This window comes from Haliotis rubra, unplaced genomic scaffold (assembly GCF_003918875.1).
Source record: "Haliotis rubra isolate DU_JTF1 unplaced genomic scaffold, ASM391887v1 Scf397, whole genome shotgun sequence".
NCBI classification, from domain to species: domain Eukaryota; kingdom Metazoa; phylum Mollusca; class Gastropoda; order Lepetellida; family Haliotidae; genus Haliotis; species Haliotis rubra.
In genome coordinates this window covers 316,451-331,644 of record NW_025767076.1, presented here as the reverse complement: position 1 = coordinate 331,644, position 15,194 = coordinate 316,451, and the positions used below count along the sequence as shown (strand labels likewise).

Below are 15,194 nucleotides of genomic sequence, written 5' to 3'. Positions count from 1 at the left end.
CAGTGCTCTCGTTTGTGACGTTTGAAGCGATGCCTATCACATGATGTAAGGAGCTTCATATGTCATCTCATGGCCCGCTGATCATTGTGTGTTTAGATCTCCCATACATCATCCGATGTTGTCAGTGACGAAGTGCTCGTGGCTCCAGGAAATTAACCTGCTGTCTAACATCAAGTCACAAGTCCACGCGAGCAGCTACGGAAGCAAGTTCTGGAAGGTGAAGAAGAAATTTATGACAACTTAATAGAGTGTATGGCGCAGTGCACGACATTAATTAGACATGAAAGCAATTTCAAATACATTATTAAATTAAATGATATAATGTGTTCATTAATCATCACTGATACATGTACATTCACACGTAACAGTGTGACATTGATGATAAGAAACAACATGGTGATTTAGTGACAGATGCTTCCTTTACGTTCGGCATTATTGTTTTTCACATACAAGAAGATGAAATGTCTGCACTAAATTCTGCTAGGGAATTATGATGACTACAGTCGTGTTAACCATATAGATCAGCACCTTACCCACGTGGACTTCACATCTACCAAATATACACTGGCGCACAACCAACGTGAATTTCACAAGTAGTAATAGCCGAAGCCCGGGTTCGATTCCCCACATGGGTACAATGTGTGAAGCCCATTTCTGCCCTGAGGTTGCTGGAATATTGCTAAAAGCGGCGTAAAACCACACTCACTCACTCACTCACTCAATAGGCAGTAATATTTACCTAAGTTGATGTCTCATCTTCGTTGGTGAGAAGGGCTGCTCCATTGCTGCTTTCTACCATATTCTGGGCACCATTTAAATTCGTCATGTCGTACCGGACGCCGGTGTTGAGGGAGAGAGGGTTTGGGGCGGGTCGTTCTGAAGACTTGCGTTTCGAGATCCCTGTTGTATCAAGTTTCTGGGTGCTGCCGGCGTACTGAGAGAGTTCCTTTGCACTGTGACGTAGGTTCTGACAATACACAACGTCGTCAAACCCGGTGAAGTCAATATGCCACCTTTTCATACCCAGATCGTATTCTTCGACTCTCTCGAATCTGTGACCCCAAAGGATTTCCTTAGGGCCGTACGAGGTCCTGGCTTGACACACCTCCCCGGTAGCTTCAACTGTTCCCTCCAGGAAGATCAGGAGCTCGTACTTCTCCGAACAAAGATCGGCTGGCTTGATGTCCCAGAAAGGACTGTTGTCGTCGATCTTATGGGTGATGATGAGGGGCCAGAGGAGGAAGATCCTGTCGCCCATTCCATTCGCCTCCATCTCGACCTCGTACTGGAACAGTGGGTACACAGCGCCCTCTTCTGTCGTTTTCTTGCGAACCATTATGGCAGTAAGGTGAGCGTCCACAAGATGTGTTTTCCTCAAATCTCCCACTCTGATCTGCAAACAGAGTTGGCCGTTTTCCTGGCAAACCACAGCGTTCTTGCTAAAGATGATGGTATTAGCACGGTATTTAGGGCGGGCTATTTTCACAAAGATGAAGCCAAGGAGCACTGTCTCTAAGAAAAATCCCAGCGTGACTTGCAGATAGATTAAGGGTAATGTTCCAGCACAGTGCGCGTTAGGGTAAGCATACCCGTATCCAATTGTCGTCTGCGTTTCAATGGAGAACAGAACCGCGCCAGCGAACGACTTGACGCCTAGCAGACATGGAATGTGATCCGGATTGTCCAGGTTGGCGAAGTCGTCATTGTTGTAGGCCATGAGCCACCAGAAGAACGCAAACACCAAGTACGTCACAAGGAAGACGTTGAACAGTACCGCAATAGCATACCTCCATTCCAGGTCGATCAACGTGATGTAAATATCAGCCACATATTTCCTCCGATGTTCGCTCAGCCCTGTATAGGTGATCCTATAGCCTCCTTTCTTCTTCAGTAAAGCTTTACGCTCTTCTTCAGGGTCGTCCTTCCGGCATAGAAGTTTGCTCCTGAAGAATTCCACGAAAGCACTTCGGGGTGGTGGTGCCGGCTTTCGTTCAGTAAACATGAAAATACTTGCTGCCGATTCCTCGGAATTCATGTTAGTCACTGATATCAGTCTATCACGGCAACAATGTCAACTCACTGTCTGGGGTTCACTACTTCTAACTACTGCTGCCACACTTCAGATGGACACCGCCGCAATGTCCAGATCTCGTGGTTGAAGGCTGAAGCACGAAGGAAGATATGCTGGGTGAAGTGAGGACGCGACCCTATACACCCTTCTCCTGACAAAAGGGGGCGGGGCTTATCCAACTCGTCACCAATACGCTGAACGTATGATCCACAGGGAAGAACAATGGCGCCTGTGACTGATCGACTCCCTGTCAGTGATAGCCGCGGGTGGGGGTTATAGCACTTCAGGCTTCACTGACTGTCGTCTGCTGCCATACCTATGTCTTATACTTAGCCGATTCCGACACGAATTGTGATAGATTGAGGGCATAAAACATAACGTGACAGAATGTTCTGGTCCTCCTTTGTAATGATAAAGTTTCATGTGAATCCAAATATCGGTTATGGGGTTTGATGTGTAGCCCAACTGAACTAGATTCCTTCAGAGCCAATAAGTCTTTGTTGATCGGGGCATTCACTCTTTTCACCCCAAAACAACTTCTTACAGATATCATACTTATATAAATATTGCAATTAGCTATCCAGGCGTCGTAAAATAAATATCCAAAGACTCTTCCATAATATATAAACATTTATTATGGTTCATTTGATCATCTTTCAACTTCAACTGATTCTGGGAGTCGGGCAATCGTGTCTTTGTGACCGTACGCTCTTACTTAAATAGTGAACTGCGTCATGTCTGATGAAACAACACCATCGTTACTCCACAATGTAACATTTATTTGGAACAAATCAGTGATGTTAGTCCAAATACAACTGTTTCCTAACTCCGTAGCTGTTATAGGGTGCACACATATATGAAATAAACAATGCCATTTAGAAAGTGGTCAAATTTAACATATGTTATTTTTGGGATTACACTTTCTTTGTAAAGTACAGATTCTAGTACTTTTGGTGGGTTGAGTCCCATCCGGGATTCGATTTTATACACGGAACACAAACCACAGAGAACACAAACCACATACACCCGGATGGGACTCAACCCACCAAAAGTACTAGAATCTGTACTTTATAACTGACTGACTGAGTTTGTTTTTACGCCGCTTTTAGCAATATTCCACCAACATCACGGCGGGGGACACCAGAAATAGGCTTCACACATTGTGCCCATGTGGGGATTCGAACCCGGATCTTCAGCGTGACGAGCCAACGCTTTAACCATTAGGCTACCCCACCGCCCCTGTACTTTACAAAGAAAGTGTAATCCCAAATATAACATATGTTACACACATATAGTCTTTAAGAAATGTCTGGTGTCATGTCAAGGCATGTTTCCATCTTCCTACAGATCGGTTTCCGTGACCAGTAACGTTTTACCACACGTCACTTTGTAATGGCGGAATGTTGTGTCGTTTTGAACAGTCAGATGCCGAGACATATGCGCCCATTTTAAATACTTTTAGATCTTCTGAAAGTATGGTTCAACTTGTCTAGCCCAGAATGAAAACCAAGTTCTATGGATAGTCAAGTTCCTTATTGCAGTGAATGCGACGTGTCGGTGTAGGTACTAACACTGTTATCAAGCAGTGATGAGAGCAGATCAGTGGTAACGGTGTTAGTACCAACATCGAAACGTCACACTCACTGCAATAAAGAACTTGACTATCCAAGGAACTTGGTTTTCCTTCACCTATACAACTCCTAAAATGCTTCTCAAAGAAGTTTGTCTCGCCCCGTATTGTTAAACAACTAGTAAAACCCGCACTCTTTGCCTCGAATGAGAAAAAAGCATATGTATCATGGGGATTAGGTATTTTATATAATTGTTGATACTTTATTATATTGTGATAACCATTTGTGTTAATATTCCCAGTTTGGTTTCATGTAATGATCCGAAACGGGTTAGTTATTATTTGCAGGTATTTTTATCACTGCATGACATAAATAGAGAATATCTGTCTCTCACCTCCCCTTCTCTCTCATGTAGTTGCATATATCAGAAAGTGGTTGCAACTCCTCTAATAACTGTGTTTATAACAGTGTAGTTGTATATATCAGAAAGTGGTTGCAACTCCTCTAATAACTGTGTTTATAACAGTGTAGTTGTATATATCAGAAAGTGGTTGCAACTCCTCTAATAACTGTGTTTATAACAGTGTAGTTGCATATATCAGAAAGTGGTTGCAACTCCTCTAATAACTGTGTTTATAACAGTGTAGTTGTATATATCAGAAAGTGGTTGCAACTCCTCTAATAACTGTGTTTATAACAGTGTAGTTGTATATAGATAAGTGATAGACATTTAGTGATAGTGTCTCGTATATTAATGGCAAATTGGTTACATGTCATATAGTGACAGTAAATCATACGATAGTAATATATCCTATATATTACAATATGTCATATGGCTGTAGAATACCATTTTGTTATGATATATAATTTAGTTATCTTCCTCAGGGAGCTGAGAATGAAAATCGAGTGCCAGTTGCTCCATTGACCCAGGTAATAATGTAGAACGTTGAGCATGGTTTGGGGCCTTGAATTTGGCGAATTATAAATGTGTACATTATAATTATCATTGAAATCACATGGCAGTTGTACACCATTTGGTCATAATATATCATTTATTTGTAGCAAATCATATTGTTAATATGTATCAAAGTTTTGTTACGTGTGCAAATATCGTCTAGTCATTACAAAACGAGAACCGCAATGATGCCGCCCTGTTTTTCTTAATACATGGCATTAAGTGCGACTTGTATCAGTATGTTCTCAGGGAGACGTTAGAGACAAATCAAAAATGTTTCAGTGTTGTTTCTATATAAAATGAGATATTTTTCAAACGTGTTTTTATTGTAAACACTGTGTTGAAGACGAAGTTCATGTTTTAATTAATTGTCCGGTTTATAGTGATGAACGTTTTAGTCTTTTAAATACTTGTGATAGCCATATCTGTTTTATAGCTGCCAAAACCTGCCATGTTGTTTTAAAAAGGAGAAAATCCGTATTATATAACTTTTAATTATTGTTACTCATAATACATGTACATGCAATTTTTAAAGAATTTTAGTCTCTCATAATTCCGTATGGAATGGCCCTTATGTAAATATATGTTTAATTAGTTTGTATATATGTATAACAGGGGTGAGACTTAAATAAATAATCTGTCTGTCTGTCTATCTGTCTGTCTGTCTGTTAAAGTAACTCATCGAGTGAGTCAGGCTTTTCTCCCAAGGGTGAAGTAGTTCCACGGACAAAGTCAGTCACACGTCACAACGCCTTCTTATAGATAATAAATCTGACACAGTCCGCCTGTAAGACGAACGTCTCACGAACAATACCCGAATAAACAACAATGATGCTTCGGCTGTCATACCTCACACTGGCTTAAGCCATCAATTCTTTGATGACGTCACACGGACGCACCAAGTGCGAGGGGGACCCCGGGGCCACAGAGAAAACAATACCTTGATAGGGTGATGGATTACACTGTCAGCGACTAACACAACATTGTCCTGGACAGGCTTATAATTAATGGCAGTTTTATATAATCGTAATGTAATTACTTTCTTTCTATCTAGCGGCAACTTTAAGACAAACATATTGTTATAATTTATGGTTTAAATAATGTTCAATGTTGTATATTTTGGGGAGCCTATATTTTAGTTAACGACATATTTGGTTAAGTTTGTTTGGAGGAAATACAGGACATCTTGTCAGATAAGGATGGGTGCTCGCCGAACATACGACTGAACACTGCCTCGCCGTGATGTTGCTGTACTAGAGTGGAGTTTGAAACCCTTCACTCACTCATCAAACTAGAGTATCAGTTCATTAAACAAAATATTTCTTCGTTGGGCACATTTGCATTCCACATTCTTTTAAACATTCAAACCGTCGAAAGTAAACAAATATATGCACATTCGTTGTCCGGGTATTTTATTGGTGAATTAGTCCCACACGGCATCCAGTTAAAGATCTGCATTCCCGAAGATGTATATGATATGTGGGTATTGCAGTTATTGGTGCCAGTATATGCAAAAGGAAACAAATAAAAAGCGTCGATCATATCCCCCTCACATGTTTTTAGATTAACACTTAATCCCGAAGGTGCCTTACAAATCAAAATCATACTCTGTCACCTAACTCGTCCCCGTGAAATCAGATTCTACAATACGTCATCTCCTTGACGCCGATACACCTATCCAATGCATGCATTCATAGTGAATTCAATGCTATTTTACGCCAGTCGACAGACTGGATATAGGGAGTAATTGTAAAACGTTTACACCACCTTGTTCACAAATAATTTATCCTTAAGTACAACAAATGATCCGATTGAACGTTATGAACTCGTAGCCATTAGGGCTGCGCAATATAACCGGTTTACCGGTATTTACCGGTTCAGACATGAAAACGATACGTATTGCGATACGCTGATCGAAAACCGGTATTTTGACTTGCATTCGGAAAACTTCGTAACACTCGGAAATGTTCGGATATGTCCTTGTTTCATTTGTGCCAAATATTCTTCACATTTTGTATTTTATCATGATTAAAAGTTGTTATTAAAGCTTAATCAAGCCTTGTGATTTTGTTGTGTTTTTTGCTCTATAAATCAAGAAGTAACTCGATTATAAATAGTTTTTGTATAAAAATACTTCATGCAATATATTGCAATACATATCGCAATACATGCTTTCGCATCGCAATATATCGCAATATGAAAATTCTCTGCAATACCCACCCCTAGTAGCCATAGAAGTAAATATTATTGTATGCCAAGGCAGTAAATTTCACCCATTCGTGGTTTCAACCCTTTCATCTTACATAGCTACATTTACAAAATACAGGTTTGGCTGTATTCAACAGTGAATGATCAGTGGTATTCTGTTATTCCGTGGAGGCCAAAGCACCATGGCACTTGAGTAGACGGTTATGACGACTTGTATTAGAGGTCATCAGATCTGGGGCAGTGAGGTGGATCAGTACATAGTCACAGCTACAGTACACCATGAGTGCAGTGAGGGTCGACATCGAGCGTCTGTACTAACTGTCTCAACCCATGTTAACCTTTGCCAGCAGTACTAACAGGTTCGTCAAACACAATCATGGGTACTCCGCTAGCAGGCTGGATGAACGGATGAACGTGCGGAATTTGTCGCCATAGGATATACCAAATTATACAACACGGGTAGCTGTAACTAACCCATGACCCACAATCCATAATTGCTAATAGATTCTAGTGACACAAATATACACTATTCATATAAGCTTAAGATAGCATGAAAACTGTTATACAATTACAGGTACGGTATGGTAGCCTAATGGTTAGGAAGACCCAGGTTCGATTCCCCACATGGGTACAATGTGTGAAGCCCATTTCTGGTGTCCCCGCCGTGATATTGCTGGAATATTGCTAAAAGCGGCGTAAAACCATACTCACTCACTATACAATTACATTCTTGCTTAAGTCACAAGTGATAATTCATAAAAAGAATTTCATTTCTAAAAGAAGATTGAAATTCAGACTTTTGAATCTGTAAACAAGGTCAAAAGGCCATAAATTTGGCAACAGCACAAATAGTTATATAATCTGTGTTACTATAAGCAGTTAGAATGGTGCTGGTATCATATGCGATATATTCATGAAGTAGAAAACGTTTGTTACCACTATGAATTTGTATACACTACCCATCAAAAGTTTAGACTCACTTTAAGCAGTCACTATGTTGTGTATATATATGTATGGTTACATCGAAGATGAATATCTCCCCTAACTTTGGGGAACCAACTGCAAACCTTATGCAGATGAATTGCACGAAGATCACACATCAAATTGCTGGAAAGCATGTGCAAACATCGTGCATGTGAACAGCTGCGTTTTGGTGTAAAGTTTTGTTAAAAATTCGCCAATTTTCGCTGATTTTTATCATTTATTGAACTCACGACAATAATTTTTTCAATGTTACGAATTTGCTTTACAATACATCAGTTCATGTGTAAACAGTACCTTTAAACAGTATGGACTATTCTGCAACATCTAGTTTAGAACAGTTGACTGAAGTAAGTGGCCACATTTACACTAGTGAGTCTAAACCTTTAATGGGTAGTATATGTGAATGGCCACCGCGGCTGTAGGGAGTACATCACTCAGACCTTATGTTACCTAAAGGGGAATGTCGAAGTGCCTCTCCAGTCCTGAAAAATAATGAAGCCGAGGTCCCGCAGGGTTCGAATCCCATTATGGATTTATGTTATGAGGATATCCCCCTACTTAAATTATACTTTATGTGACTTTATGTAAAACATTTTTGCTACGTTTCATACATCCTAATGCATAAAGTTATTGCGAAAACTATATGTAAAACTAATAATCGCTTAGAAGCAGCCAGTCCGTACCCGCCCGCCCGCTTCAACACACAGAACACGGCAGGTATGGCATGGGGTGTATCACACGAATTAGTTTAAAAATAGAACCCATCTGTCAAGTCCTGTCAAAATAGAACAGTTCACAAAGTAACAGCATGGTTTGAACAGACATTTTGTGTGCAATGTTTTTGCCACAGTTGTCAGTCTTCAAATAACATAAAATCGGCCTGTAAACAGGGAGGGACTCTTAAACGGCAGTAACAGGGCTGACAGCGTGTAACGAGTACAGGTCGGGCTGCTTCTTGGCCAGTTCACCTTGTGTGACCTATCTTCATATTGTAATCAGTCACTTCACCTTGTGTGACCTATCTTCATTGTAATCAGTCACTTCACCTTGTGTGACCTATCTTCATTGTAATCAGTCACTTCACCTTGTGTGACCTATCCTCATTGTAATCAGTCACTTCACCTTGTGTGACCTATCTTCATTGTAATCAGTCACTTCACCTTGTGTGACCTATCCTCATTGTAATCAGTCACTTCACCTTGTGTGACCTATCTTCATATTGTAATCAGTCACTTCACCTTGTGTGACCTATCCTCATTGTAATCAGTCACTTCACCTTGTGTGACCTATCTTCATTGTAATCAGTCACTTCACCTTGTGTGACCTATCTTCATTGTAATCAGTCACTTCACCTTGTGTGACCTATCCTCATTGTAATGAGTCACTTCACCTTGTGTGACCTATCTTCATTGTAATCAGTCACTTCACCTTGTGTGACCTATCTTCATTGTAATCAGTCACTTCACCTTGTGTGACCTATCTTCATTGTAATCAGTCACTTCACCTTGTGTGACCTATCTTCATTGTAATCAGTCACTTCACCTTGTGTGACCTATCTTCATTGTAATCAGTCACTTCACCTTGTGTGACCTATCCTCATTCTAATCAGTTCAACTACTGTGACTTATTTTCATTGTAAGCAATTCTTACAAGTCACGTTGGGAGCTGGGAGGTTACTATGACCCGTAACTCCCACTTATACAGAGAGTATTTGGCATCGTCACATTAATTCACATTCGTGCTTCGATACAACCTGGATACATATACACCATGTTATGTACTCGTAGAAACTATATCAGGTCTGGTGCCCTGTAATTTCTACAAATGTGGAATCAGTTTCTAATAACATCATCCATGTGGCATGATGTGGTCAGCGAACTTATGGAGCGCGTTTGTTGTAATTATATACACCTTTGTCATATCATATATTATTCTGTCCAGTTTAACATACGCAATCACGTAGGATCGTCTCATGTGAACGGTGTTAGTTGTAATAGATCTCAATAATTATGCTTTAATTACAATAGTATGCCTACATATGTCGTGAAATTGTCAAACAGGTACTTTCACGAAATGAAATGTACAAGTTATGAAAAATCATTATTATATGCGTACTATTAAAGTGTATTATTGACAATAAATATACTGCCCGATAAATATATATTAGTTGCCGATATCTATATAGCTATATCATATGTATTCGGTAACAGATGCATGTACATAGAAAACGCAATTATGAATAGCTCTGGCAAAAGGTTATTCTGGGACACTCGCGTCAGGTTGAAATTTGGAGAAAAAATATCACTAAAAACGGTTGAAATATCACTAAAAAGTATTTTCATTGCTGTATAGTAACATCCGAGCTTATGTGGCAGTTGATGTGTCATGCATGCTTTTTGACATTTTCGTTGTATTTCACCAGGCAACTGCCGGGGGCCTTTGCGACTCTTTCAGAAAGCTGTCAGGCCTCGGTGATCAATCGCCCCGGGTCATCCGAGGGCACCACTTGACAGGGAGCAGTACCTATTGTTACCTATCTCGCTCATAATTAACCCATATGTATGGACGAGCTCCTTCAACCAATCACACTGCTTCTCGCGATCGTCTGCTTCTGGCGGTCGGGGCTGACACTTTATGGAGCGTCTGCCTTCTCAGACAACATATCGAGGTGATGACTGCGAGAGGGAAGGTGGCCAGATAAACAAGATTTAATCATCCATACCCGAAATGGCGACCAGCGACAATCTACATATGTTTCAAGATCACCCTCGATGGGAAGAATACAAGTTTGAGAAGCTGCGGCCGTCCACGTCGTCATCTTCACCGGGGAAGAGGGTGAAGAGGAGGTACCAACCACGTCGGTCGTTGGTGCGGAAGGAAGGCAAGAGCAACGTTGCTTACAGAGGCATCAAGAATAAGGGACTGCATTATGTGAAGGACTTCTACAATAGCTTACTTGATCTAAAATGGCGGTATGCATTTTTGGTACTGTTTGGTGGTTTCTTAGCGTCATACCTAACTTTCGCCATCTTATACTGGGTGTTAGGCTACATACACGGTGACTTCCATAACCTCCACAACCCAGAGTGGGTGCCATGCTTTATGAGGGTCACGTCTTTCTGGGACAGTCTGTTATTCTCGATCGAGACCCAGTCGACAGTTGGGTATGGAACGCTGTACCCGTCCCCAGAGTGTGGGGTTGCCAACATCCCTCTCGTGTTCCTGCAGATGACCCTCGGCGTCCTCCTGGAGGCCGTCATACTCGGCATGGTGTTTGTGAAGATTGCTCGGCCGAAGAACAGATGTCAGACGATCATGTTCAGCAGAAGCGTGTGCGTCTGTCAGGAAGACGGCGCGATGTGCCTACAGGTCCGTGTGGGCGATATCAGAAGTAAGACCCATCTCATCGACGCTAGTGTGTATGGAATGGTTGTCCAGAAGCACATATGCAAGGAGAAGTACGTGTATCCGTTGTTCCAGCATAAAATCGAACTCAAATCGCACGGCATTAAAGACAAAATCTTCCTCATCTGGCCCATGGTGCTGTCTCACAGGATCACCGAAGACAGCCCATTGTGGAGTATCAGACCCGAGGACCTGTTCCTGGACAAGTTCGAGATTATCTTCTTCTTGGAAGGGACTATCGAGACGACAGGGGAGCTGTTGCAGTCGCGGACCTCGTACTCAGCTTCCGAGATTCTCTGGGGTCACAGGTTTGCCAAGATCGAAGAATACGATGAAAGAAGCAACGCATGGTGCATTGACTTTGTCCGCTTCGACAACGTGGTCCCAAGTCAGACACCCAAGTGCAGTGCCAAAGAAGCTAAACTGTTGTACAAAGGTACAGGCATTTTCAGGAATCGCGAAAAAGGGGACAGCGGAAAAAGACGAGCCCAAAGCGAGACTGACGACATCGACTCGGTATCTGTAGCGTCCATCGACTCCTATGGGACGGCGTCAGAATCTCATAGCGACGACAACGACTGCGACAAAACAAGGTACGTCTACTTCATCAAATCTTTGTGGCGAGTCATACACATTTTAACGAATCAATCTTTAATTGACATACGCTCATGTAATATGTCTTCTTTTTAAGCAATGTCCAGATGTGTTCATATCATTTGTTTATGGAACAGTTTTGTAAGTGATCAGTACTGATAGACGAATAAGCTGTGTTACGGGGTCCCACTTCTGTGAGAGATTATCAATCCTAACAATTGTTCTACAATAATCGCTGCGAAATAACCTATGTTTTGAAGTACATTTATAGAATCACGCTGTAACGGTTCTATACGAGAACACTGATAGAATGAATACCTTGTTCAGTAATAATACGTTATATATTATACATTTAACAAATATGTGTGTCCTTAATAAGTTTTTGTCTTATTTCAGACGCCAGTCAACAGCGAGCTTATAGAGGGCAATACTAGAGAAATCTGCTATTTCAGACAGTGTTCAGAGATCATACGCTGTTCGTTATATTCAAAAACATATCATTCATTGTAAACGATAAATCAGTGCGTACTTAGTTTCCAGGAACACAGAATTCGACATTTTATGTTTAGAAAATGGTCCTTCAATGAGTATATTTATTGTAAATATTCTTAGCATCCATTGTATATATACATGTATCGTATGCCTTTATTCATGTCTCAATTCTCACATCTACGTTTGTTGAATAAATTCATGTGTGATATGTCTCCTGAGTGTTCGGGCTGTGTGTATACTGGAGTGTACCGAACGTCAACAACGGTTTGGCTTCGTAAAACTAAATACCCAATTAGGGACCGTTCATAATTTATGGCTGAGGTGGGTGGGGCGTTGATGAAGATTTTAAGGGGGAGATTTCAGCCAGTTTGATCTTGGGGGTGGGATGAGAGAGAGAGAGAGAGAGAGAGAGAGAGAGGGGAGAGAGAGAGAGACAGAGAGAGAGAGAGAGAGAGAGAGAGAGAGAGAGAGAGAGAGGGAGAGAGAGAGAGAGACACACACACAGAGAGAGGGAGGGAGAGAGAGAGAGAGAGAGAGAGAGAGATATCGTGGCTATTGTAAGGAAGCGGAACTCCGGGCTTGTTTCACGAGATACAGGTACATTAGGCTTGTGAGGTTTTACGCAACTGTTAGCGAGATTGGGGGCCCTGTACAACATACCCATTTATGGAATCGAACCCAGGCCTTGCGTTTTAGCCACTATATTACTCGCTACTGGAATCAGAAACACGACATTGCGCGTCGATTAAGTAATTAACATAACTGCCTACATACTAATGCCTACACAGGAACCTTAAACAAGACCTGTCAACTATATCCTTGACTTTTTCGGATTTTATCAAAGCGCCAGTGAGCACCTATTGTTGGATACTAGGCGCTATATAAATCATTATTCTTCTTATCTGCACAGAAAATCCTAGCTCCTAAGTCGAGTGGGCACCCTGGACCCCCGACAGTAATTATAGAACAGTTTCACCGTGGATACGTTAGATTATGATATCATAGAGGAGATATAAAGAGAAAAGTGTACTTAATATCTTGGAAAATTGTAGCTAAACGTGCAGCTTTCAGAGTAAACATTATCTTTATCAACCATTGTCGGTAGTTTTATGTCCTGTCTAATATATGTGTTTGGCGTGAACAGTCATGGATATCTCCAGATGATTGACTCTGTGACGTTGACAGACTCTTTGACGGACTGATTGACTGTGTATTTACCCAGGTGTTTTGCATTGTTCGGGGTCATCGCGTACAGTGGTACTGCTCACCCATCTCACAAGTTAGCAATCTACCTTCCCAGCTGTAATTTGGGGGCCCCGTTCCTGTTTTAGTCACGCCTTCTGAGTTGCCAGACAAACAAAGTGTCTTCTGAAACACTTGTATGGACCGTTCCCTATTGTCCAGGAATAGAGTATTTTACACATGTTACATTTCGGACTTTCTCAGTAAAGTACAGATTCTAGTACTTTTATTGGTCTGAGTCCTATCCGGGATTCGATCTCACACCATCAAAGCCAAGCACCTATTTATAAAAAATGGACGTCGCACAATGGACCACGGACTTTGTGTTCCACTGATAACTTTTCCGACTATTGCGTGCTGGCGATTAGGTGCCTGACTCTGAGGGTGTGGGTTCGAATCCCGGAAGGGACTCAATCCAACACAAGTACTAGAACCTGTACTTTACTGAGAAAGTGTAATCCTAATGATAACAGGTGTTACAGTTGACTACATTCTAAATGGCATTGTGTATTCATCATCTGGGATTTATTAAATATATTCCGTTTATAAGATGATGTACGGCATGGAGTGTTGACTTAGTTCTGCCAATACAAGCAATGGTGTGCAGTTACAGGTTAACCGAGATAAGTCTGTGATGCCGATGGAATATATCATGTTGTTCTGACCAAGGGTGCTGAGAAATGTGTTTTCACAACTATTAAAAAGGACATTTCACACTGTCACGCACCCTCATGTTTAACTTAAATTGCTGGGAAAAAACAAAAGCGAAAAATGTGAAAACTGGATTTGACCAATTACCATGTTTGTGTTACACTGGTGGTACACAGGGATGTTTGTGTTACACTGGTGCTACACAGGGATGTTGGTGTTACACGGATGCTACACAGGGATGTTCGTGTTACACGGGTGCTCCACAGGGATGTTTGTGTTACACGGGCTCTCTACAGGGATGTTGGTGTTACACGGGGGCTACACAGGGATGTTGGTGTTACACGGGTGCTCCACAGGGATGTTAGTGTTAAACGGGTGCTACACAGGGATGTTGGTGTTACACGGGGGCTACACAGGGATGTTGGTGTTACACGGGGGCTACACAGGGATGTTGGTGTTACACGGGGGCTACACAGGGATGTTGGTGATACACGGGTGCTCCACAGGGATGTTAGTGTTACACGGGTGCTACACAGGGATGTTGGTGTTACACGGGGGCTACACAGGGATGTTAGTGTTACACGGGTGCTCCACAGGGATGTTAGTGTTACACGGGTGCTACACAGGGATGTTAGTGTTACACGGGGGCTACACAGGGATGTTGGTGTTACACGGGTGCTCCATAGTGATGTTAGTGTTACACTGGTGCTACACAGGGATGTTAGTGTTACACGGGTGCTCCACAGGGATGTTAGTGTTACACGGGTGCTCCACAGAGATGTTAGTGTTACACGGATGCTACACAGGGATGTTGGTGTTACACGGGTGCTCCATAGTGATGTTAGTGTTACACTGGTGCTACACAGGGATGTTGGTGTTACACGGGTGCTACACAGGGATGTTAGTGTTACACGGGTGCTCCACGGGGATGTTGGTGTTACACTGGTGCTCCACGGGGATGTTAGTGTTACACGGGTGCTACACAGGGATGTTGGTGTTACACGGATGCTACACAGGGATG

General features: G+C 41.9%; 2 protein-coding genes across 2 annotated transcripts; one reads left to right on the top strand and one right to left on the bottom strand.

Annotated features, from left to right (window-relative positions):
* Positions 1 to 739: 739 nt before the first annotated feature.
* LOC124286950 (G protein-activated inward rectifier potassium channel 4-like) lies at positions 740 to 2,035 on the bottom strand. The gene has a single exon (XM_046723407.1). It carries the CDS (start codon positions 2,033 to 2,035, stop codon positions 740 to 742), a length of 1,296 nt encoding a protein of 431 aa, XP_046579363.1.
* An 8,481-nt stretch (positions 2,036 to 10,516) lies between these two features.
* On the top strand, positions 10,517 to 13,611 carry LOC124286949 (ATP-sensitive inward rectifier potassium channel 12-like). The gene is made up of 2 exons (XM_046723406.1): positions 10,517 to 11,787; positions 13,503 to 13,611. Exons 1-2 carry the CDS (start codon positions 10,517 to 10,519, stop codon positions 13,609 to 13,611), a joined length of 1,380 nt encoding a protein of 459 aa, XP_046579362.1.
* Positions 13,612 to 15,194: the final 1,583 nt, after the last annotated feature.

What these genes read in the sequence shown, in the direction of transcription:
- LOC124286950 (XM_046723407.1), bottom strand. Translation starts at nt 2,035, where the DNA reads ATGAATTCCGAGGAATCGGCAGCAAGTATTTTCATGTTTACTGAACGA.
- LOC124286949 (XM_046723406.1), top strand. Translation starts at nt 10,517, where the DNA reads ATGGCGACCAGCGACAATCTACATATGTTTCAAGATCACCCTCGATGG. An exon ending in AACGACTGCGACAAAACAAG is followed by an intron (nt 11,788 to 13,502) that starts GTACGTCTACTT and finishes GTATTTACCCAG; the next exon opens with GTGTTTTGCATTGTTCGGGG.